The following is a 26,530-nucleotide window of genomic DNA, read 5'->3' on the forward strand; positions in this document are numbered from 1 at the left end:
CAACTGCCCTGGAGGAAGGCAAGGAAGCATCAGAGGGAGCTTGCTCTCTCTTGGGGTCTTCACTAACAGGCACCCATCAACTGTTTTTTCCCTAACTATCTATCTATCTATATATATATCTATATATATATATATATTTTTTTTTTTTTTTTTTAATGAAAGTACCGGAGATTGAACCCAAGACCCAGGACCTCATGCACCCAATAGCTCAGTATGTGCTCTACCACTGAGCTATTCCCCTCACCCCATCTACTCTCTTTAGCTTAGGCTCTCAGTCACTGATTCCATTCAAATTTAAGGCAGTGCTTCATTGATATTCTGTGGGAAGAGATTCTTTAGGGGTAGAATAATGGAGAACAGTTGAAGGAAGCCAGCCCTTTGAAACCTCCCCTAAAGTGAAATATCTGTAAGAAAAAAACCAAAAACAAATACCCTTCTCTTGCTGATTGTGACCATCTTCTGCTATGTAACCTGTTCTCTAGGTTTTCCTGGCTCATGTGGGGGAATCATCAGTGGAGGGGAGTAGATATATTCTTTAGAAAAGGATTATTTGGGGCAGGAGCATCAGGCTGACGTTTATAAATTACTCACTTTGTGCCGGTAACTGTTTTAAGAGCCTTAGGCTTATTAAATCATTTAATGCTCTCATAGCCCCAGTGAGGTAACTTGCCCAGGGTCACACACTTTGTAAGGGATGCCTCTGTGATGAGAATGTAGTCAATCTGGCAACAAAGTCCTTGGCTCTGGGCATCTTACTATCCTATCTCTTGACCCCATATGTCTCAAGTGATTCAACCATTTCATCAGGCTGAATGAGGAATTGCCTTCCAGAAACATCCTCCTCCAAGGAGAATTTTGCTGATGAGATCCGAAACTACAAGGAGATTCTCTTCGCCTCTAGGAAGTTCCACTTCTCAAGTTTTCAAATCTGAACACTCCCTGCCCTTCTTTCTTTAGCTATGTTATCAAGTTCTGGCTATGTCCTAGTGTCCTGGTAAATGATAAATGATGTCGCTTTAAGGTGTATTGTCATCGTGTGCTTTAACTGAGGGTGGCCTTGTTTCTGGGTCCTTGTGTAGCTCCAAACACCATAGAGGAGATGGGAATAGAGGAGAAGGAGATGGGAGGGTACTCACCTCCAAGGAGTGAAAGGAGCAAGGACTATATGTAAGGAGTGGCAGAGGAATCCACTGAGGAGGGAAGCCAGGATGGAAAGCATGGGGAGAGATTTGGCATCCCTTTGAAGGGTTTTGGCAAGGATCTAGGCAGTCATCCAACTAGTGGCCAAAGAGGTAAACTACTTTTGAGGAGCTACTGCAAAATGCAAGGTCCAAGAGGTCTGGCTCATTCTGGAGCTAACTCCTAAGACCTTGACCCTGCTTGTTCTTTGTTGGGAGGAGAGCTAGATTCTAGTAGCCACTGTTGGCCAGATACTTCTCTTTCAGGAAGGAATACCATGCTCAAGACATTCAGCATATTTGTATGTGCTGTAAAAGTATCTTTGGAATATTTATGATACCTTTCTAAAATTTATAGCTATGCTGAAGTACTGAATGGTATTTACAAGCCTTAAAAAAATGGGATCATCTCAGTGGTTAAAAGTAAAAGCCTTTATTATAGGAAATTCTGCATGCAATACTCATTGTCAGCTTTCATTATGTGTGTGTGGCCCATCTACTTGTGCAGTCGCATCAGGATCCCAGCTCACTTAACATGCTTGTTGTGACCTTCCTGCAACACTTCCGTTAGGATAACCTTCCAGAAATGTAACTTACCTTATTATTAAGGAAATGGAAACTAACTGTATGACAGAAAGGATTTAATAACGCATTCCAAAGTCCATTGTTTGAGGTATTTGGAATACCTGCTATTCTGGTGTAGGGAGCAAGACACTAAATATGTGTGCAATATTGGACAAGACACGATTACATTCATATTGTAAACTAAGAGTAAGAGAGGGAACATACTATAGTCTGTTCTAAGCATTTTACCTGTACTAATTCATCAACTCTTCACAATAATTCTATGAGTTACACACAGTTATTCCCATAAAAATGTGAAGAGGCTGAGGTAAAGAGAAGTTAAGAAACTTGCCCATGGTCACACGGCTAGAAAGTAGTGGACTTCTGATGGAAGCCCATGCAGTCTGTCTCCAGAGTTTATGCTATTAGCCCCTGCACTGCTGCTGCTCCTGGAAGATTCATATAACTCAGAAATTGTCTTCCATGGTGATTGTACCATTTTACACTCTGAGTTAAACCTACATCTAGTTATTTATCCAAGAGAAATGAAAACACATGTCCACACACCAAAAAAACTGGTCACAAGAATGTTCATTGCAACCTAATTCTTAACAGTAAAAAAAATTGGAAACAGCCCAAATATCCACTTAATAAGGGAATAACTAATCAAACTGTGGTATATTCACAGTAATGGAATACTATTCAGCAATAAGATAGAACTTAATATATAACAATATGAATGATCTCAAAAACCTTACACTGAATCAAAGAAATCAGTCACTAAAGAGCATTTACTATATGATTCTATGTATATGAAGTTCAACAGTACACAAAACAAATCCATGTAGATAAAAGTTAGAAAAGAGATTACTATGGGGCAAGGGGAAGGGATGTGAGGCTGGATGATGGCAATGCCCTGTATTTTGATTGGTCAAAAATCATTGACTTGTACATGTAATATCTGTTCCTTTCCCTGTCTGTATTTATACCTCACTTAAACACATACACACAAATACATACAGTAAGATGTGAAACTCACCCTCCTCCAGTCCTATTACCTTCGCCTGCAGTAACCACTGTTTATAGACTGGTGTGGAATTTTCCAGGAGTTTACAGGAGTATATACATGCACCATTTCCATATGCATACATATATACATCTTAGTAGGCTTTTATATTTTAACATAAGTAAGTTTAAACTATATGTATTATTTTGATACCTGCTTTCTTTTTCGATTAACAATATGTCTGGGTTTTTCCATGTCCATCCTTCAGTTTTGCCTTAATGTCCTTTGCTAGCTTAGGGCTCCATAGCTTAGGGCTCATAGTATGAATGTGTTTGATTTCTTCAGTCAGTTTCCTTCTGATGGATGATTAGGTATTTTTCAAATTTTCAATTTTACAGTGCTACTGTGAAAATTTTTGTACATATATGTTTGTACACATGGGCAAGCATTTTTCTAGGCTGCTTTTCTAGAAGTGGATTTGCTCGGGCAAAAGTTACGTACACAGTACTGACAAGTTGGTTTTCAAAAATGCTTTTGTCACTGACACTCCTCCTGACCACATATGAGAGAGCTAGATTCCTGCATCCTCTCTGACAATGGATGTTATCAATCTTTAAAGATTTTGAGAGCAGGTGGGTAAAAATGGCATCTTATTTCTGCTGAAGTTTTAAAAGAGGAAGTTTTGATTTTTTTCTTTATATACGAATATACATGTGCCCTTCGAGAAACATATGCTTCTCCTGCCCTCTACTCTGGGCTATATAATTCTAGAGAACTGTTCTATTTCCTTTGGGAAGAAAGATAAAGAAAGAAGAGAAGTACTAAGCCCTGAAACATAGTATGATAAGTGGGAGAAAATACAGTATTGAAAGTAGGAGAACTAAAAACTTAAAGGCTTAAATAGATGAAAGTGGTTTCAAACCAGGTGAAAGTAGTAGTTATTTTAAGTTTCAGAGAAGGTGTAAAATTTTGGAAAGCATGTGAGATGGTTTCTATGTTCTACTAGACATATAGTATCTATTAGATCCAAAAATGTCAATGACATAGATGCAAGCATTTATTCATTCAAATAAATATTTTTGAGAGCCTGATGCTCTCTCAACAGCAAGTTAGAGAGTACTTTCTAATTGTAATTTGACGGACTATTCTAGTGAAAACAGCAGAATTCTGTCCTCTTGGACATTCATTCTTACTATGGTAGCGTTGATACCTGTTGGAATTTTAAGATTTAATCCAAATTCATTAATGATGGCTGAATTTTGAAAAGTGCCATGACTTGCTTTAATGAAACTGGTCAATTTAAAGTGGACATTTGGAAACTAATCCTATCACTGACTCTCCAACTAACTTCCATCTGCCCTGTCACCCCATAACTGCTTTTTTTTTTTTTTAATTGCATCTTGGATATATTTTTTAATGTGTTTCCTGGCTGAAGAATCTCACTCTAAAGAAACTTTTTTTTTCCTAAACAGGTCAGTCTCTGGCAGAGCCTTGGAATGCCTGAGTTGCTTAGTGGGTGGGGGTTTGGGAAGTGAATGTTAATGACACCTTCTTCTGAGGCAGTATTGCCAGAAGGCTTTGCAGTCTGCGCCCTGAGGGGCTCCAAATTTACTAAGTTTGGAGACAATTGATATCTGTACTGAGTTAGTTTGATTTATGCAGTGTGGGTTTGTCTTGCAGGTGAGGTAATATGCTAAGAGGACTGATAGGTCACTTACAGAAAATGTAAGTAATTGGAAATGCCGAATTTATTACTAGCAAAAATCACTGGACATTATTTCTAGTGAGCTTCTGTGGGTGCATTTTTTCTTCTCCGAAGGATCTCAAAATTGTTTTTAATTTCATGACTTCTCCATCTTGCCTTGCTCTCTCTTCTCCTACTCCATAAATTGCGGTTTCTGACCTGTGCTTTAGGTAGACTTACGGTTTCCCTGAGGGGCACCTGAGAGATTGTCTAGTAGATGAGTCACTCATCACCTGTTCCCACCCGACCTTACTCCTTACCTCTTTCCTACCTCTGGCAGAGCAATTTTTCCTTCCCTTTTTAAGTTTCAAGTAAGCTTTTATTAGAAGAAAGAGTTCCACTGCAGCTGGAAATGTATTTGAAAACCGTAGCACTTCTGCAAAGGAGTTTGCACACTGTATATGTATCTCTTGATATTCATATGTACAAAGACAAGATGATACTTTTTATCACCTTGCTCTGCATTGATCTAATTGGTCCAAATCCTAAGCAGTGCCATTCAAAACCCAACTTTTCTAATCACTGGTGTATTAAGTAGGACAGTATTTGAAGGAATGGTTGGAGAATGCTGATGATCAGCCTCCATCATAGAGTCTGAACTTCAGTTTCTCTCTTTTTCTGAACGACTTATTCTCAATTTAGGAAAGTCTTTAGGGATGCATGGATTTTGAGTTCAGTTTTTTTGGCTGGGCTTTTTCTGGGGGGGGGGGGGTATTGGAAAAACTGCAGAATCCTAGAGAATAAGGTCTAATTTGTTCAGATTGCTCCTAGAACTTTATGAGAGTCTTTTTTTTAACAGTGCAAATCATGTTTGTGACAATATATTTTATTTATCACTGAAACTTGGGAAAAAATATTTAGCAGTTAGTTCTATGTAAGTGTGTGCTTCAAAGTATTAAAAACATATTTTTTTTATAAAACCATCCTCTAATTAAACAATCTCACATCCTGAGCACTCACTTTATTTCTTAAGTAACTAGAAAATGTGCTTGCCCTGGGTTAATATGAGCTTTGGAACTACTATATCCTTGTTTATTTAGGAAGCGAGAGGTCATTCCTAACATCTTTATGGTAACCAAAAGATAATTTCCTAAAAGTAGATAGTGTGTAGACTTATAGTTGATAGTTTCATATGTGTGTTACTGTATCCAGTAAAAATGGGAAATATCAGACAGCGATTTTCTAATCCAAATAATGACAAAAAGACGGTTTTTCTATCTCACCATTTACCCTCTTAGTTAGTGTCTCCAGGAATATTTAAATCACTCCTTCAGCTGATTCTGTAAATATTTATAAGGAGCCAAAGTGTTCAGAGTATTTTTATTAGCAGGATCCCTTAATAAATAATTGTCTTGAATTTCATTTTCTTGGAGTGGGAGGGAGTATGGAGTATATAACTTTATGAAGACTAGAAATAAGAGTTTCTTATTGAGAGTGGCTTCTACCTGATTATTAATTGTTTCAGTTAGACATATTTGCTGTTTATTATCTAGTTCTGTTCTCGTTCATAACTCTGCTAGAGTGATGATTCTCAATATGCTTTGGGGGTCAGGGCTCAGTAAGAGTGGCTGACTCAGCAATGCTGGGGAAAGGGGGAAGAAGGATTAGGAAGGACCCCAAGTGATTATGCTCCATGGCCTTCCTCTTTTGGAATCACTGCTTCTGGGTCCTCTGTCCTGCCCTCCTGCCTCCTCATGTGTTGCATTAGATTTATTGCAGCTGCTGTGGACATGGTTGCCTAAATCTGTGGAATGTTCTGTTAAATGCTGCTGGTGAAATAGTTCATGTTAAGCCTGTGACTACCCTCAACACATGCACACCTTTTTTTCAACCTGTCCTCTATCCTTAGTCTTTTACTCACTTGATCACTTTAGAATTTTGTACTTTGGCATCCTGTAGATTCGTTAAGAACTTTTATTCCAAGCACCCAGACTTTAGTTAAAATGATGATTAGTCAAAGTGTTACTCTGTTTGAGCTAAGTGATGACAGTTGTTTGACTGGACCCTTGTAATTATTATTTTAAAATCAAAGTAATAGATTATGATTTCAAAACAGGAACATGATCCAAAAGAATAATAGTAATTAGAACAGCAACCACTTAGAAGAAAATAAATGCCCCATCATAGACCACAGGCCCTGTGGGCCCTGAGTCCCACCTGCCTTTGCAATCCCATCTCCTACCTCACTTCCTCCACCACCACCCTCCACCCTCTGGACTAGCCTTACTGCAGCTTTCCGGTTTCTAGAAGTAGCCATGTTATTTCCTACCTTGGGAGTTACGCTTGCTTTTCTCTCTACCTGAGGAACTCCACCGCTAGTATTTTCTTGGCTGGCTCCTTTGAGTTTCACCCATAGTCTCATCTCCTTAGGGAGGTTTCCCTGACCACAGTGACTGCAGTCATTCCCCCACCTCACCACCTGTCCACACAGGCAGTGCACATCATCATCTCTTACAGCATGCTATTTATTTCCTTCAACATTAGGAAACCTAAGTTGTGCCTCCCTGTTACTTATCTCTTTCCCCCACTGGATTCCAAGCTCCATGAGGAGGGTGAATACTATACTTGTCTCATTCACCACTGCAGCCATAGTGCCTTCCTGGCACCTGGCATTAAATGAGTGTTTAAGACATGTTTGTGGTTGAATGAATGGAACATTCTGAGGTCCTAAATTTTTCTGAATCCCTATCAAGATAGTCTATACTTAGTACTTCTATTATGATAACATATGATCTTCCAATGGTTGAATTTAACCGAACTGTGCTGACTTTTCTCAGGCATATGAAAGATCAGAATAAGAAGGTAGCCAACCTCAAGCACAATCAACAGTTGGAAAAAAAGAAGAATGCCCAGTTACTGGAAGAAGTCCGCAGGCGAGAGGATAGCATAGCTGACAACTCTCAGCACTTGCAGGTGAGCTCAGCCTTCTCCTCTTAATCCCTAAATAATTGGAGATTGACTCCCTCCAAAATATACCCATTGCTATGGGAAAATGTGCACAGAAATGGTGGACTTGCCTTTGCTCTGACTCTAGCACTAACAGCATACTCCCAGGGAACCCGCTAGATCTTTCTGAGTGTGAAGCATCATTTTCAAAATGGTGCCCAAGAAAAGCTGGTTATGGTGGAGCCTACTAATGCTTCACAGAGTCTCTTGGTTCCTGTACCTCAAAAGGTAAGGGCTTGTTTATATAGTTGGCAAAAAAGCTTAAAACAGAAATGTCTTCCTTTTAGAATTATATTTGAAATTGTTTTGGTGTCAGAAGGGAAATGTGTACATATTATCATAGAAGGTATTTGGAAGAGGATGCATTAAGCCAATTTCAGACAGTTTATAGAACTGGTTTTGTTTTGTTCAAAACTCTGAGACTCTGATCATTATTCTGTCTTTTCTGTGGAATATAGTTATCTCTGAATGTATGGCCCTATCTCAGAAACCAACCAACCAACTGAAAACACCAATTTTTCCTCATTAACCATCCCTATTTTTGGCAAAAGAGCTCTCCCCATGTGCTCAATAAAACATTCAAGCTAAAATAGGGCATTTGCTTTGAAGTTCCTTTATTTATTCCAGTGTGCCTTTAAACAGAACAGTTCAAGTTCGAGTTGGCCAGAGTTCATGTTAAATTCTGCTTATTAATTAGTGTCTTTCTCCAGTTATATATTAGGTTTCCTCCTTGGAGATAGAAGAAGTTAGATAATTTCAGTATGTTCTCATAATTCATCTTTAATTGACCAAAAGAGAAATAAATAATTATTCTAAAGTAGGAAATACAAGGAAACGTCTTGCACAGAACATGGCAAGTGGAGGTTACTTAGTCAATATTGATTTCTTTTTTCTCTGTGTACTAGAGATGCCTTAATGGTGTTAGTCAAGCCCCTTTGCAGCAGTGCCTGGTTTGGATAGCACAATAGTAGCATCATGTCCTTTGTTCAGTCCTGGGATCACCTTAGAATGGACTGGTAGTTTATTTGAATCCAGAACTTCTTTAGTGTTTTTGGCAAATCACATCCCAGGTTTTGGGGTATTAATTTTTCCATGAGTTATATGAGATATTAGATTAGTGCCTGCAGACTGAGATAATAATAACTAAAATTTGCAGAACATTTTACTACCTTGTCAGGCATATATTCTTATTTATTCCTTATAACAATGTTGGTGATTTTATATGTGATGAAACTAGAATCTCAAAAAAGTTATGAAGGGACATCCTAGTAAGGAGTGGAGATAGATCTGGCTTCTGGTCTTCCTGCCTTCAAGACACTAATGTAGAAGAACAATAACAGTAGATATCATTTATTGAATTTTAAGTATGCTGTGTATTGTTTTGTACTTTATAGCAGCTATTTAATTCTTATGTCAAGTAGGTTAGTTGGGTCTCTTATTTCCAAGTGACAGGAACACAACAATCTGAATTAAGCAAAAAAGGGAACCTGTTGGCAAAATTAACTGAAAAGGCCAAGGATGGACTTCAGATCTGACCACATGCAGATATTCAAACAATGGCAACAGGAATCTGTCTTCATCCTACTCACAGGCGTGCTTTGATCTTTGCTGCCTTGATTCTCAGGAATGAGCTCTACAGTGATGCCAATGATGGCTACCAGCAGCCAGCCTACATTCTATAAGTGCAGTCATCCCAAGGGGAGGAGAAGGGCTTTTAGTAGTTCTAGCAAATATTCAAAGTCTGATAGAATAAATAAATTGGCCAGGCCAGGATCAAGTTATGTGATCACCCAGAACCTAGGAGAAAAGTATTAGCCTCACCCACATTCCATGAGGCAAGATTGAGGACAGGTGATTTCCTATAAGAAAGAGGAATTTTGTTCAGAAGGGGTGCTGAGCAGGTGAAATCACAGAGATCTATTATATCTGTCATATGGGGGTAAACTAACTATTATCCCATTTGATACATGAGAAGGAGACTCTGAGAGGTTAAATAACTTACTCAAAATTACTTAGCTAGTAAGTGGCAGAGCCAGGACTCAGACCAAGATTTGTCTGTCTTTAAATGGTGCGGTTTCTAGAAAATTAAAAGAGGAAGGCAAGAAAATTGTAGAGTGGCAGAGAGTCTTCAGGGAACAGGTGGGATTAGAGTTGAATGAGTTTGACATGGGAGGGATAGACCAGTAGGGAAAATCTTCCAGGCAGGAGAACTATCAGCTGAAGTAGAGAGGCTGCACAGAGCAAGGTACAGTCAGAGCACAAAATATAATTGACTAATTGATCATGGTGGCAGAGAGGTTAACTGTTGTTGTCATCTTTCTTAGCTGACTCTGGAGCTAGACTGCCTAGGATTCACTCCAAGCTTCCAAATTTGGTAGTTGAATGGGGAATGACCTTGGGTGGGTTACTTAACTTCCATAAGCCTTTGTTTCCTCATCTGTAAAATTTAGAGAATAACAGTTGCATCTATTCCCAGGTTATGGAGAGGATTAAAAGAGTCAATGCATATAAAGAACTTAGAATTGTACTTGCTTAAAATAAGTGTTAATGATGAACTGTTATTATAGTAACAAGAAAAAGGTAAACTTTTTTTTTTAATGTTTGGGTATTTATATAGTTCTACTCTGATGTACATTGAACATCAAAGTTTCTGTTTTTTCTATATATAGTAATTTTTCCTTTCCTAAGGACACATCTAGTTATGGAAATTAATGTCTTGTTTTGGCATATGAACTTTTGTATAGCAACATTTCATAAGGGGCCTCGATAACTACCTCATAGGCCTATTCATAAAAGATAGCACGGTCTGGAATTGCTTAGTTGCATTCCTGACCACCCCAAATAAAGGATAACATTTGAAATGCAATAAAATGCAATCACAATTAATTTTGATGAAAATGTCTCTGGTTAAGGTTAATAGACAGTGAAACTCCCACTTTCCTGGATTGTTAAGCAGATGTACTCAGATGCAGTAATTACTGACTTCTAAAGACAGAACTTTCCTTTCTGAAGGCACTTGATTTTTTGGTATTGCTATTGTTTTAAAGTACTTATTTATAAGTTAGCCTATTAATCCATTTTAAGTGTCAGTCAGCTGGGATCTGATTTGGTTAATTGGTTGGTGGTTGTGGGATTGACACTAAATTAGATTTATTCTATACCAGCATTTTATAATGGTTGGACACCCTGGCTTCATTATTTCAACCAACCAAATAGGTATTACATCCAGAAAAATCTCACGTAGAGTACTGCCTGCAACAGTAATACCTACTGCATCTGGCTTCAAAGAGATATCAAAGAGATTCACCTAGTTGGTATGAAAATTGGAGACAAATTTGAATGTAGATAAAGTGACTATGTTATTCATTGTCCAAACCAGAATATAGCAGCAATAGGCAAAAAATGGGCCATTTCAGTCAAACCTAGGTATATAGTCATGCTAAGAAACATTTCACAAACTCAACCTTCTTTAGTTTCTACGTTTATAGTTTTTTGAAAAGAATTGCAAACTCACATGCCTTCAGGGTCTAGGATGTTAACATAAATAAGAAACAGGTTTGCAAGTAAGAAAATCTATGATGTTTGGTTCTTTCAGCTTGATTTTTTTTTTGGGGGGTAGAGATGTATCAGTTAGCAATTGCCATAATAATGCTGTGTATCAAACTACCCCCAAACTTGGTGACTTTAAAGCATCATTATTTATTCTCACAGAGGGGCATCAGCAACCCATGGGAAACTTCTGATGATAGCAACAGAGGCACAAGAGAGTAAGCAAAAACATTTTAGGCCTCGTAAGGCCTTAGCCAAAGCAAGGCACGTGGGTAAGCTTATAGTCAAAGACTGGGGAAGTACACTCTATCCATGAAGAGAACATTGTAAAGGAGCAGATACAAGGAGGGGTGAGGAATTGAGACCAATCATTCAATCTGTTAAAAAAGTAAGATTTGGAGAAATATTTCTCTATTATAAGAAGACCATTAACAAACATAATGAAAAATTACAGTTACAATAGCCTTAGTATATGGATACAATTGAGAGTGGTGGGGATTGTGGGGAACTCAAGAGCCCATGTTTCATTGAAAGGAGTTGGGACCACTAGCTTTGGCTGGGTGTTGCCACAAAGGTGGGCCGAGGGTTGAGGGACCTTCTGATTGCCATAAAATGTGAATTTTTATGTGAAATCCATGGATTTTTAGAAAGTTGATTCAGCTTTTTTTTTTTTTTTAAACACTCTATGGGTCTAGTGAAGCACATGTCCTTGTGAATTGATGGTTTATTTGTAGCCTGAATTGCACAGCCTCAAGCTCTGATCCCACTGGTTTCACATGATATAAATAAGGAGCCTAGGAATGCACCCTAGCTAGCTTAGCTTGACCCATTGAAGAGAGATGGCAGTTTAGTGTATTTGTGTGAGCCCTTTTTTTTTTCTTTGTCAGAAAATACCTTGAATTACTGTTTCTCAGAGGAAATACCCAAAGTCTATAGGAATAGAGAGTCTTCTTAATTTAACTTCTAAAAAAATATTTTTGAAAAATTGACAAGGAGAGCAGGAAGGGAAAAATAAAGATCCATGAAGTTAAACTGTTTAGTGTCCAAATACTGACCCTTATTATTTTTAGCTCAGCACCTTGAGTAAGGCAGAGAATCTCTCTGACCCTCACTTTTTTCATCTGTAAGTGGGGATTACACTCTGTACCTCCCTGGGTGGGTTAAATAAGATGAGGTTTGTGAAGGAGCCTAGCATAGTAACTGATCTGTGTGGGGTTTAGTTACTAGAGCTTTCTCCCAGAGAGACTGATAATGAGCTTTTAACCATTGAAGACAGTGGCCATTGGGAGTATCACCCAACAAATCCTTTGCAACTATTTTTACTGATGGGTAATACAGACAGAGAGCACACACTAGTAAATAAAAGTTTCCAATAAAGCATTAAAAAAATTTTGGGCAATAAAGAGGAAAAATTAAAACATTTTTCAAGTTTATGTTGAATTGTGTGTGAAAGTAAGATGTGGAAGATCGTGATTTTCTTGTATAATTCTGTAGAACTGTTCCCCAGGACACAGATTATAGAGCATAATATTTATGTCTGGCCTTGGGGCTTTGGGCTTCTGTGTGTCCCACTAGAGCCCACATGGAGATTTTTCAACAAGGTGTCTTGCAGGAGATTCACACTAAATCGTCATTACCAGAATGCGATGCACCACCTGCCCCCAACCTCTAACTATTTCTTGCTGAGTAAATATGACAATTTGAAATCCCAGTGGACATCTTTGTAGATTTTGGCTGCATTTTTCCCTGTGCAGCTTATCGAGTTAATGAACTAACATTCTAAGAAATACACACGCCAATATTTTACGCTCCTTTTCTGTTGTGTGTCTGCAGAATTCTCTTCAATTTATTGCCTGAAAACTAAAGTCTGTTCTTGTATGCTTCCGTTTCCAAATTATAGGTTCCCAGGGAACTGTAAAGTTTCTTCTCTGCCAGTGGTTAAAACCAAGTGTGATCAGTTTAAAAAGCAAATGAATGCTCCCATTTATTCTTGTCCTTTTAGCAGAGTTGTTAAAAAAAAAACTAGAAAGACAATTTTATTTTTCAATTTGTGCAACTCTGTGCATCCATATCTTTTTTCCAAGGGGATTTCCTTTACTTTGCTCCTCCAATTAGAGTTGGAATCAGCTAACAGAGGAAGTGTAGCAAACAACATAAACCTCAAAAATGCATAGCTTTCAGCAATACATATAGTTCATTATAAAGTTGAAGTTCCCAAGCTTTGCTATGTTTTTTCTTTGCAGAGGGACATGTATATTTTAAGCAGCAATTTTTAAGCTTCATATCTATGTTCATCTCTCTAAGTCACTGAGTTAAGTTCATTTCTCTTTCAATCCCCAAGCTTAAAATTGTTACTCTAACTGTGATCTATGTTCATGTGTTATGGTACACTTATATGTACTGCCATTAGAAGAAACCTGACCAGCAGAGTTAAGAGATTCATCATTGTCAAAATACGATTATTTAGTTCCTGCGTTTTCATGGCTGTTCCACAGGCATGGTGTAGAGTGATTTAGGAAGGCTCTATTTCAGCCATCTTGTTCAACATACGGAAAGATGAGAAAAGTCATCCTAACATAGGTTTAATAGAAAAGTCACATTTGTTCAAATTTTTATTAGAACTTAATAATGATTTTTAAAAAATATTTTGAAGTGTTTTATTTTGTTTGCCTTGTGATTTTCTACCTTGATGGGTAGAGATTGGGAAGTTCCATTAAGTTGTGGATAAATTCCATCGTGTTGTTGAAATGTGGACTGAGCCTCATCCAACATTTCCAGACTCTGTTCATGGTTTCAGACGATGAGAAATATTCAAGTATTTGTAAGTCTGTGGAGGACACAGAACATTGGCGAGCGGGACTAAGGGTTAGTACAGAAGTGCTTTCTTTTCTTGGGGATTTATTTTGACATTTGTTTTTCTTTCACACTATAATCCCCCACGAGCCAAAAAATGACTTTTGTTGTAGCAGGTCCCTGTAGGCAGTCTCAGAAAATCTTATTTGACAATCAGTTTCTAGTAGCCTTGAGTTGAAGTTGTTACTCTTTGTTGTAACTCATAGACTGTCAGGAGTGACAAGGCATCCTGTGCAATGTATTTGGGAGCTAACCATTTGTTAGAAATGTTCAAGAAGCCAAGTGAAATCGTGTAAATAAAACTGTTGTATGTGGAGTTTTTCTTCTTTCCTCCCAATAAAGTATTACTTGTTTTTCCAAATGTGCAGTGACTTGCATATTTCTTTTGAGAAACGTCTTCTGCTTTTTCCTGAGGATTTGTGACCTAATCCTCCACTTCATACAGCCCCTCTGTACAAGCACAGTATATTTCTATGGAAAAGAGAGGTTTACCCTTAATCAAGTGTTGCCTAATCTACCTACTAAATTACCCCCTGGAGACAGAGTGGGGTTCATTATTCTTTTCTGAAGGGTTTTCAGGTTTCACTCCATTAGTACCTCTTCGGCAGTCCTCAGCAAAGTGGATGTTTGTTTGTCAAAGACTGAAGATCCTGCAGAATGAAATGTAACATATTTGTCAAATGAAATCACTGTTATTATAGGAGTAGAGGCTTGAGTGCTCTGGAATAACAAGGCTTGAGGGGATAGGGGCTGGAGAAAAGAATCTTGCTAGAATGATACAGTAATCTCTTATTCATTTCGATGGAGGTTACTTAGGAGGATCAGTTTTTTTAAAATGTTATCCCATTTTGTGCCTTTTGGCCCCTGAAATTCAAATTGGTAAGGAAAAAGAAGCATGCATCCTATTGTGATCTCCAGTGAAAATTAGAAGCAGACATAGATGTGCTAAAGGGAAGGTGTATTTCAGCTCTAGGGAAAGAGGAAGAGTTGCTTTATAGAGTCTGCCTTTCTCTGTTTACCTTTGACTCTGACCTCTGGGCTTATTTTGAGGTGAGGTTTGGGCTATAAACTGGAGACATCATTTTTATATGTTTGTTAAAATCACTGCAGATGATCAATTTTACCAAAAATAACAATAATATAGCTCAGCCAGAGCCCTGTGGGCTTCTCAAAGTGCTTTCATGGGGTGATCTTCCTTCTCCAGGTGGAAGTTTGTGAACCAGAGTTTATGCTTTAAAAGCCACTGAGAAATGAGACCTCTAAGGTGTGTACTTGGGAGCACCTATATGTTTTCTTCTGTTCTGCTTGAATCCATACCATGTGCAGTGCAATTTTCAAAGTAGATATGATGAAGGCATTGCTGAAGAACCTACACTTTGAAGGCAAGCTGATTGAAAGAAGAAAAAAGTCTGACAGAACACATTATTATTTTTTCAAAGGTAGAATTTACATAATAACTCACACAAGTGGGATTCTGGAATTCAGTAATCCCTAGAGGGCAATCATGTTCAACGTGCATCAAAAGAGCCAATCCAGTTAAACCAGCTCTTCCTGGCCAGGGTAATTATGGCAGGTTTACCCTGAGATACAACTACCAGAGGTTAGTCATGGGGGCACCTGCAAATCACAGTGCATGTCACCCTGACATCAATTACCTCTTTCTAATAGATGCTGGTATTTCAGCACATCACTGCCCAAAATGGAGACCTGGGCATGGTTAATTTAAAAAACTGTTAACTTTGACATATGGCTTGTCCAAAACATTGCTAAGCTGTATATTCAAACACTCCAGATTATGGAAATGACAATTAATGGCATGGGCAATGATTTAGATTGAAATCTTGCAAAAAGAAAATACAACCCTAAACTCATGTTCCTATTCACTTAATAGTCTCTCCTGTAATATGTGTTTGGGAAGTTGGTAATTTGGATTTATGACACTTTTAATTTCTTCTCTGCTATTACTCTTTCCCTCTACATCTTATTTATGTTGCTTGGAAAAAATCCTGCAAGGTTAAGCAATCATAATTTTTTCTTACTAGAAAGGACCGTATACTTTCTTGAATACAAGCTTCTTGTTTTGCTGATGAGGGAAGTAGGGCTCAGGAAAGGCAAATGACCTGCCCAAGGGCCCAGAGAAAGTTATTGGCAGAAAGGAGACCAGATCCCAGGCCTTCTGCATTCTTGTCCAGTGCCATTTGTGCAGCCCTCTGGCTCCGTAAGATATGTCTGCCTTCAGTGGGATCTGGACCATTAATCCAAAGGTCCAAAGGTCCAAAGATCAGGCCTGTTCTCCCTCAGTGTTGGATATTAGGTTGACCATCTAAGATGACATAAAATTATTCCTCACAATAAGCTAAGCTTTATGCATATTTTATAAACAAGATACCCTGTCATCTCCTGTTTTCTCTTATGTCTTTAAAATTAGAGTAAATAAAGAAGTGGTAAATTGGTAGTGAAGAAGATAGCTGTGAAAACAGACTGTGAAGCTTAGGACTCTTTAGATGTTAAACAAAAATGGGTTTAAGTTATTTCTATGTTTGCCAGTTTTTCTCATCCATAAAGACTGGTTACCCATAAAGAGACTCAGGCAGTCTTGTCATGGAAAACAAGTGTAGATTGCTTAGACAGTTCAACAATAAGAACGATAGCTGCTACTTTTCGTCGAGCAATGAACTAGGCCAAGAATAATGTCTTGAGCTTGAATTCCTTGGGAAACTGAGAGTCTGAGATTAACATGCAGGACGTTGGTTGGGAGTGCTCCCAGGAAGGAAGGGAAGCAGGATTGGGCACGGGAAGAAACTGACCTGTAATGTTGCTGCAACAAAGGTCTCAGCAGTTCTTATCAGTTGTCCTGGAGTTGGGGTGGCCTTTTGGAGGGAGTTGACCCTAGTTGAGATGAGAGGACTGGGCCTTTGTAACCCCTAATCAACGATCAGTGGCTGCAGACAATCTCTGGGGAAGGCATAACAGCTCTCAGGGAGGGCTCATCCCTGGCAGCTGGGGAAAGAGTGCCTTAGTCCTGAAGAGGAATCTGGGCAGCGAACTACTCATCTGTGGCAAATATCCAGTATGTATATTGCATTCTCCCCTTTGACCCCCACAACAGACACACACAACTGATCTCAGGACTCTTGCCTACACAGCTAAATAATTCTTTTCAGTCCAAGCAGCTGTTAAAAACCAATCCTAGTTGGCCAAGTTGTTCTGTATACACAATGACTTGTTTAATCTTCCCAAGAAATGAGTGAGGTTGTTACTATCTTTGAAACCATTTTATGAATAAGAAGATTGAGACCTGGTGATGTTAAGCAAGAGAAAGAGCTGGCATTTTTTTATTTCTCAGCTCTCAACTACATTAACTATAGCAATAGTGAAAATAATGGTCAGGCTACTCCAAAAATAGGTAAAAAATGAGATGGCATAATAAAGTAAAAAGTTAGATAGACTTGGATAAGGAGTCTTCACATGAATTTATAGGGTAGGAGTTAAACTTCTTTTAATTAATAGGATAGACTTAAATGCTTCTTAAAAGCATATAAAGCTCTACCTTCAAGTTGCCTCAATTCACCAAGCAGGCCCACTGATATTTTGTGAGAACTTTGTTATGGCAGGCACTGTGCTATCGGCTGAGATTTAACAATCAGTATAACAAAATTCTTTATCCTTGAATATCTCAAGATCTTTTCTTCTGGCTAAAGGTGTCCTTCCCAGGCATCTGATTTGTAGCAGCTTCTGTAAGTAAACCTGAGCATGTGTCCCTGGGCTGTTGGTTGTTCTGAGATGGAAGACCATTTGAAAGAGGTAACAATGAGGATGTACCTGCAGCTGGAGCCTTGGTGAGCCAGAACAGAAGCTTCTGGAAGGTCTTATGAACCGTAGCTCTGCAGTGAGGCTTCAAGTGTCTGAGTGGGTGAGGGATGAAAATAACAAAGAGGAGTTGAGGATCTGGATTCTATTCCAGGCTCAGTCTCTAATTAGCTGTGTGACTTTAAGCAAGTGATTTTTGTTCTCTCTGAGCCTGCTTTTTTATCTACAAAATGAGAGGCTTGCTTTGGGGTAAGGGCCCTTTCAACTCTGAAATCCTGGGGTCCTGGGGCTACCTGAAGGGTACACACATGTAATGAATTAAAAGTGCCATCTGAGAGGGCAGTTCATGATCCCACTGGTGATGCTGCTGACCAAATAGAGCATTCATGTCAGTGATAGGGATGTCCTCCAACTGGGAATCCAGGAAAATGGGGGAGATTGGCCTCCTTCAGTATCAGGCCTATAATAAATTATCTAGCTTTAAATGTAATTTATTCTAAGAGCTCATTCTGTTTTCCATCTGAGGTGCAAGGTCTGCCATTTCAAGAAGACTTTGGTAGTGTGCACTAAAACATTATGTTTTCTTTCTTTAAAGTAGCTGATTATAATAATACATCTACCACTTGTTACTTTTTTTGGTATAAGATAAAGATTAGAACTGTGACAGTCTAGACACAAGATACACAATGCAGGAACTCCTCAGCATTGAGCTACCTGGATTACAGACTTATTTCTCAAGGAGGAGAGCTATGTGGCTTTTAAAAGTAATTATTTATGAAGTAGACTATTGTTTTAATAAGCCATTATGTCAATAGGGGCTATTTTCCCCCTTAACCGTGTGGGTCATAGTGAGCTGTGGGAAAATAGAAAGACACTAATTTGACAAAAACCTGGATGATATTATCTAGGTTCACATTTTCCAAAGCATGTTTATGAAAGTGAAGTTCTATGAGATACTATTAGCAGAAAGGGTTCCAGTCCTCAAATGCCTTTGGAAAACAATAAGTATTATCTCCTTTACTTGGAGAGTTACCACCATGCATATTAGACTTTAAGAAGTCCAGCAGTCAAGAGAACTGCTTAATGTTCTTTAATCCAAAATTTCTCCAAATCATTTGACAAAAGTCCCCCCAACTCTGGAACATATATTAACATGGCAAAGAATTAGTATTTTATGGAACTTGGGTAAATGCTGATCTAGGCAATTTGCAGTACTGATAGCTGAATTTGCAGTCAGCTCTTTGACTACAGTTTGAGGTTGAACAAAGTCTACAATTATGCTTTATTAAGCATTAAATTGTCTTCTCTGAGTAAGATTTCACCTGGACCACTTATAATGGCTTTGCACCTGCCACTTGATTAAAAAACAGTTCTGTTATAATGATTGGCCAAGAGAGTTCTACTTCTGATATAATTTTTTAAAAAATGGACCTCATTTAAAAAGTTGATGTGAAACAAACTTGAAAAATGTTCATAACAGGCATAGTAATATTTCATTCTGTCACTCCTTAACTCTGGGATCTGCACTGACTTATTATAAGCTCACATCATGCTATGCCCCAAATCCAAATTGATGAAGAATGCTTTGGAGGAAAATGTGGAAATTATTCCAGGCTTAAAATATAAAATTGAACTTTTTAGGTATCTATTGTTAATTCTCACTACAGTTTTGCCCTCTTCCTGCTAAGTGTGGAATATAGTGCTTTAGATTTCTGTTGTGCTGTCAAAATCAATTATACAGGTTAAAAATGAAGCACAGAGTGTCCCTGCGTCATTACTAGCAGGGTTGTTTTTATTTTGGTTGTGCATTTTTGACTGTGAAAGGATCCTTATGAGAAATTAGAAAACCGCAAATTTGAAAATGTTAACAGTTAAACAATATAACCTTGAATGTATGTCTCCTGGATGCCTGAATCAGATCGTAAATGGGCCTATAATTTCTGAATGAATGGCATCTCTTTTAACTTGCCTTAATGATGGCTTTACCCCTTTACTTATCTTACGAGATTATTTTCCCACATACTCTAAATGAGGGATTAAGGCTATACTAAACTGTGGCCTCCTTCACCTGGATAAAGTTTCACTTCACAGGAATCACCATATGTACATTAGAGTCCAATGTTTGAGTCCAAGGTAGTAGTTAGAATTTTATCTTTAGGGGCTGTGATGCCTGGGAGATATATTATAGGTGAGGGGAGAACTCTTTTTTTCAGTTATAACAGATTCTATAAAGTTTTTAATTCTTAAAGCTTGTTTTTCACCCCCCCCTCTTAAAAATAAGGTCATATCTCTATATTTTAAGTGCTGATAAAATGAAAATTTCATTCATGTATTTATTCATTCTACAGACATTGTGTCAGTCACTGTACTAACCTCTTGAGTTTCTGACACCACGTTCTGGCTTCTCCCTCACCCTGTATAATGGACAGATAGAACTATGAAGACATAGTCATAATGCAAGACATACTAGGAGATGGAGGAATACAGCCCAAAGAGAATTTTATTTTCAGGTTAGACTAGACAGTAGGATAAGTTCAGAAAATGAACATTCTAAGCAAAAGTAGCCCGAGTTTTTCCACCTGAGGCATCTCCTGCAGCTTTGTTGGGGTTCCTCGCAAATGTTCCCAGGCTGATGCTTGGGCCCCTTGCTTGGTTATGATATTTCCTTCCAACTTTTATGTGTCAGGAAATATCATCATATATACTAAAATATAAGCCACCCTGATTACAAAGCCACCTACTAGCTCTCAAAGAGAAATTTCAACTTTTTTTTTCAATTTTGAATATATAAACTTACAGGGGTATAGATAAAATAATCACGCTGTCTACTTGTGATGTGTTTATTTTGTTAATTTAGTTATATCCAAAATCACTTAACTACTTTTTGCCACTCTTGTATTTAATGGCACACTCACTCTCCACAAACATCCTCTGAGAGTCAGTGACATCTCTGGAGGGGCTTTTCTATCATCTGGTACAGTTTTCCTGGTCTAGTTGCCTTCACCTCTTAGTGGCTAGATCCAAGTACTTTTAGAGTCTATGTGTAAGTCATTCACTGGAGACCTACACGAAGCAACAGCCATCATATAACATTCATGTAACACTAGCAAGGTTTGTTTTACATTTGGGGGGGGGTAGGTGTAAATATTTTAATCTCTTTATCATATAGAGCAGTAATTGCTTTTTTTAAGGTGATTTGTTACATTGATTAAGAGCTTGGACTCCTAGGTTGACTCCCAGTGCCACCATTTGCTAGCTGTGACAGGTTGTTTCTGAATCTCAGGTGATGATAGTAAACCTCCTCCTAGTGCTATAGTCACCTAGAAATCAGTACCCAGCACAGAGTAGGTGTTGGATGGTGCTGTGATCATGCTGATGAGGATGTTGATGATGTCATGTTGTTCAACACTTACATTTATGAGGGCTCCCTGCTACTAGCATCTGCAGTGCCCTGTGCAGTTGGCCCTGGCATTCTTTGGGAACTCCTCTCACTGACTCTCTCACCGACTGCTCCAGCATACCAGTCTCCAAGTGTGCCCTGCCCTCAGGTCTTAGAACCTGCTATTCCCCCTTGACTAGACATCCTTTCTTCAGGTATATATATGACTTACTTCTTCACTTCTTGCAGGTCTCTGCTCAGATATTATCTCCTCAGGAGGCTTTCCCTGAATCTTCTAATTAATTGTCCGTGTCATCCTTTATGCCCCAACTTTATCTTTCTTTGTCATGCATGTCACTGCCTAAAAATAATAATGTACACTTATTTGTGTACTTGTTTCCTAGTTGTCTTTCCCATGAGCACATGGGATTTTGTCCATCTCCCCCACTAGAATGTAGAATTCCTTTATATTTGCAGAACAGGGTTGATCCATGGTAGGCATTCTAAATATTTTGATTAACTGAATAAATAAATTATTATAAGTAAACAGAATGGGTAAAAAATGTCCTGTGGCATTTCTGTGGATTGTGAGTGGCTGCCTGCCATAGAGCAGAGAAAGACTAGGTACCTGTGTCTAGGAGGAAAGAGAAACATGATGCTGGTCAACAGCAGATGCTAGGGGTTTGGGAGAGAGCAGAGAGCATGTGTTCTGAATGAGATGCAATGGTGACCTCCTTGGAAGTAAGGACCTATTATGTCTTACTCAACTTGGTCATTTCAGTTCTGATAGGTAGTAAGATAGTAATGATTTATTAATTATTAATAAATGTGGAGTAAATGAATGGCTGACTAATCAGATAGGCTAACGATAAATAAAGGATGCACCATCTAGATTTGTCATGAGGTTTGTTGGAATAGGATTTTCCTGCAAGAGACGTTCTTGCTGGCATTTGAATATGTGCATCTTTAGCGATCTGTCCTGGTTATTTTTCCTCTCTTGTATAAGCTGCAAGGGCCATCATCTTCTTTGGAAGCTGCTTGGAGTGGCTGTCAGAGCAGGGAGGAGCAGCTTAACGAGAGGGCCAGAGGAAAGTCAATACTCACCCTGCCCTCAGAGCCACTGCCTGTGTGGTAGGCACCCTGTATGCACACATTTAGGTACCACAGTCTGCAGACTGGAAATGTCTGGAGAAGGATGGCAAAATGAGGGGGCAGACCCCTAGAGCAGGTTTATCTTTGTATTTTAGTTCTCCAATGAAGCTGTACTTTTGTGAGTGTTTAGGTTTTTGACTCGTTAACTGTTGTATGAGCAAAGAATTTTCTCATTAGCAAAGAGTTTGTTTTTTGTTTAATTGACAGATGGGAAGTCATTGAATCATTCACAGCCATGTAGTAGGCACCTACTATGTGCTGGGCACCACGCAGGGAATGCCAAACTATGTAAGCATGATGACTACATCACTGCCACCATCTTAAACAGTCTAGTTTTTTACACTCTCATTTCCAAATGAATGTTTCCCTGCTCAGCCATTACCCAGTGGAACTTATGTACATTTCCCAGAACGGCAGCTCAAAAGCTTTCTGGCACTCCTCTGGCTACCTTAAGAGCCACACAAGAGACCTTACTCTTTAGAAATCACAGCATATTTTCTCCTAAAACCAGAATTTCCTATTTTGATTACTATTCTTATTCCCCAGATTTGGTTCTTAAAGATATGTGGCTGTAAAGTTATGCTGTTGGCATAATACTTTGTCACAAAAAATGTGCCAGACTCTGGAGATGGTCCCAAAGAAGGGTTTCCCAAAATATTTTGGAGAAAAGCCTGCCTTCTTGGAATAACTAACAGCCTCCAAGGTAACTACTTAAAATAGGGATGATGTGCATGGAGACGGGAATGTTAGGGCATATTTTGTAACCTTATCTCATTTCTTTCAGACCACATTATTTTATTTATATATATAAAATAGCAAACTATTTTGTAGGCATCATATAAATAATACACTGATTAGGTTTCCAGCTTTTCAAATGACTGCGTCTATACCGTGAAAGATTCAAAGTCATTTACAACCACAAAGAAACTTCATGTTGCCAAAATTATGTCGACATTGTGGATGATATTGACTTCTTGGAGGCCTAAATTATCCAGAAAATTCCCTGAATTCTTCTCAACTTTCTTTATCTAGATCTGGGTTTTGTTCCTTTCCCATCTTAGGGGAGGCTGCATACCAATGGCTTCACTTTTCATTCTTTAATCTAGAGATACATAGGCCTGGAATCCATTCACTCTTCTACCACTTTACAGCTGTGTAACGTTGTAGTTTCTTAATCTTCCTGGACCTTAATGTTATCATCGTTAAAATGGGAATAAGAAGACTAGCTACCTCACAGGTTTGTATGAATCAATGACATTTCAGTTACCACAGGTCTTTGTGCTCAGGAAATGACTGACACAGTTACTTTTGCCACCATCATCATTAGTGTAGTTAGCATTGACCAAATAATCAGTCATTTTCTGATATTATTGGTGGAGGCCATTGTTAATTTTAGGTTTTCTGTTAAACTCTCAATTCCTTGGGTTACACTGTGTTAAAGATGTGTATGCCTGTTCTTGTAGTTTAGCATTGATTAGGAGAAAAATCTAAGATTTATGTCTTCGTATACTTTTTCCCAGCATCGTAAATTTTTAAAACTTTTCTTAATGTTTGGCAGCAAGCCATACCCGCATTGTTCAAGCACACATGCACATATGGAATATATGCATGTGTAAAGATATATATACACACATATGTATATCCATTCCCAGATTGTTTTATTTTCTTGCCTTGAAACATAGCCTCCTTAATTTTGCTTGCTGGTGTTAGATGACTATTTTCCACCTCTAAATTAAACACCCAAAGAATTTGACGCGTAGGCACCAAAGTGGTAGCCTTTAAAAAGCCTCTGACTTCACACAGACAGATACTTGAGACAGAAAGCCCTTTCTTCTTTGTGCTCACTTGGTGTCTGGCTTCACCTGGTTGGGTGAAGTGAACTCTGGGTAGGTTGAGCTAAATATGGCCTCGTGTACCCACGCGCAGGAGGTGGGGAAGGGATTCCCGTAAAATGAGGCTGGACACCATCTCCAGGCTGGAGGCCACAGGAGCAAGGAGACTGAGGAGGAAATGGCATGGCTCCTGTGGCCAGGCAGTTTGCCTGCAGTTGGTTTGGGCCGCAGAGCACCCTCCAAAAGGACTTTGACGGCTACTTGGTTAATTTGATTGATGCTATGGAGCGTGGGAGGGAAGCAGGACCCCTGAAGAGTATTTATAATGCCCTGCACATACAGTCTGCAGAGGCAGCCACAAAACCAAGCTAAACATAAATTTTAGCTATGAAATAAATTTTAGAAATGCTCTGTATACTCCCCTGTTGGACTAAGCACATGCAGCTATGATTATTCTTTCTTCTCACATCTGAAGGATTTTGTTTGCCATCTTTATTGTTGCTTAACGTTTGCAATTAAAACTTAACCTAACAAAACTCATGTGCAGCTGTTTTGTTGAGAAATTAAGACTCTTTTCCTTGGCTTTATCTTTGCATAGAGGATAGATTTTCTCTTTTCCCAGACTGAAGGTTGGTGCTTGTGATCAGGCACCCCTACTATCTTTATTCTTTGTAATAATTAACAAGAGCATTTTTTTCTGGCCAGATTCATGTGTTAATTGCTTGCTTTTTCATGGCTTCTTGTCGAAAAGCATGCATATCTCAAGATAGTCTTATTCCAGCTGAATATTTATTGAAAAGAATTTCAGGATGGCTCAGTCATCAGGATGATTTGTTACTTTCAGAAGGTTTTACTACAATTGCGAGCAAGAAATGAGGAACTGAATAGTTGCTTTTCTGAGTGCTAAATGGGTTAGGAATATGTTTTAAGGGGTACTAAAAGGGGGAAGGAGGCTAATTGTGGAAAGAGAAGTGTGACATTTAAGCTGAGATCTGAAGGAGAAGCAGGAGCTAGCCATGCAAAGAGTTGGGTGGAAGAGAGTTGAAAGTAGAGGAAATAGCAGGTACAAAGTTCTCCAGAAGTGAGCATGGGCTTGGCTTGTTAGAGGAACAACAATACACACTGTAGAATTATTAAGAAAAATAGTATCTATCCTTTAGAGTTGTAAAAATTAAATGTGATGAAGTACATTAAATATTTAGTCCCAGGCACACAGTAACAATAGATGTCATAATAATAGCATCTTTACTGCCTTCATATTTTCAAAGTTCTCTGCACATACTAATTCTTAAAAAATGCTTTAATAGACATAGAAGGAAAGGGGCATTATATTTTTAATGCCTACTCAGGCCTTTTTTTTCTTTAAGTTGTCCATCATTCACAATTTTCTTGGGCCCAGCTTTCCTTTGATATACTCTCTGTCTTCACACTGATGTTCTGATTCATGAATGGGGACAAGCGAATGAAAGTTGGATATGAAATATTTATTGCAGTGATGAGAACTTGCAGAAACTGGGAAAAGATTTGTACATTTCTCTATTTACAGAAGTCTAGTTGGTCATTATTCCCTAGCTAAGTTGTAAAGTCGAAGAGGGTAAGAGCTATAAAACAAAGAAAATAAATCATTGTTAAGTATAATGCAAATACATAAAAGCTAAAAGCACATGAACAGCTAATGAATTTATAAGGTAAACATCTTTGAATTCAACACTCACGAAAGGACCTTGGACTTTCTAGTTACTCCATAAGCCCTCCAAGAATCGTGTTCAAAGCAACTTATTTCCTTCTCCCCAAAGTAACCACTCTTGACTTCTGTGGTAATCACTGCCTGACTTTCCTTCATAATTTTTCTTACTCAGTTGTGCATCCTTAGCTTTGTCCACCTTTTTGTCTACTTGGAAGCAAGCTTTAAAAGATTCCACATTGGAGAAACTGGAAAAAAATAAAAGTGGCCATGTAGGAGAGACTAAAAGTCAACAGAAAAAAATATGTAAAACTTGAACTCAACCCAGGTTAGTGGCAAGAGGAAGATTCTAGGAGAAATTGAAGAGGACAGGGAGGTTCCCCAGAGGGGCATGGTTGGCTCAGAGTCCCTTCCCAGAAGAATCTCAAATCCCTTCTGTAAAGTGAGGGAGGGAGTCTTGCCTAGGAGACTTGGAGGTTGTGCCCAGCAGGAGGCAGCCCGAAACAGGGCCTTTTAGGGTGAGATGGAGCCACAGCCATTTCCCCATGGTCTGATGCTCAGGGGAAGATCACCAATCAGTGAATAGAAATAATGAGAGAAAGTTAAGAATGGAAGCCTCCCTCTGCTGGCTGAGGAAGGAGGACGCTGGACAGGGAAATGGGGAGGGGACCAGATGTTGACTGTCCATATCAGCAACAAAGGGATGGTGGAACTCCCTGGGGTGGGTCATTCCCTGTAGATGTTTAGGAGAGAAAGGAAACAAGGCTTAGTTCTGAGAAGTTACTTTGAGATTGTGCTTATCTTTTTAACTTTTCTTTTATATGTTATTAAAA

The 26,530-nt window shown here is 38.6% G+C and overlaps 1 protein-coding gene across 1 annotated transcript in view; it reads left to right on the forward strand.

The window, feature by feature from the left end:
* Positions 1–26,530, forward strand: part of ERC2 (ELKS/RAB6-interacting/CAST family member 2) — an 875,889-nt gene that overhangs the window by 458,817 nt on the left and 390,542 nt on the right. Inside the window, exon 15 of the mRNA XM_032458251.1 lies at positions 7,270–7,405. Coding sequence (XP_032314142.1) covers positions 7,270–7,405 — 136 coding nt within the window. The remainder of the gene's footprint in view (positions 1–7,269; positions 7,406–26,530) is intronic.

The sequence above is a fragment of the Camelus ferus genome, chromosome 17 (assembly GCF_009834535.1).
Source record: "Camelus ferus isolate YT-003-E chromosome 17, BCGSAC_Cfer_1.0, whole genome shotgun sequence".
Classification (NCBI taxonomy): domain Eukaryota; kingdom Metazoa; phylum Chordata; class Mammalia; order Artiodactyla; family Camelidae; genus Camelus; species Camelus ferus.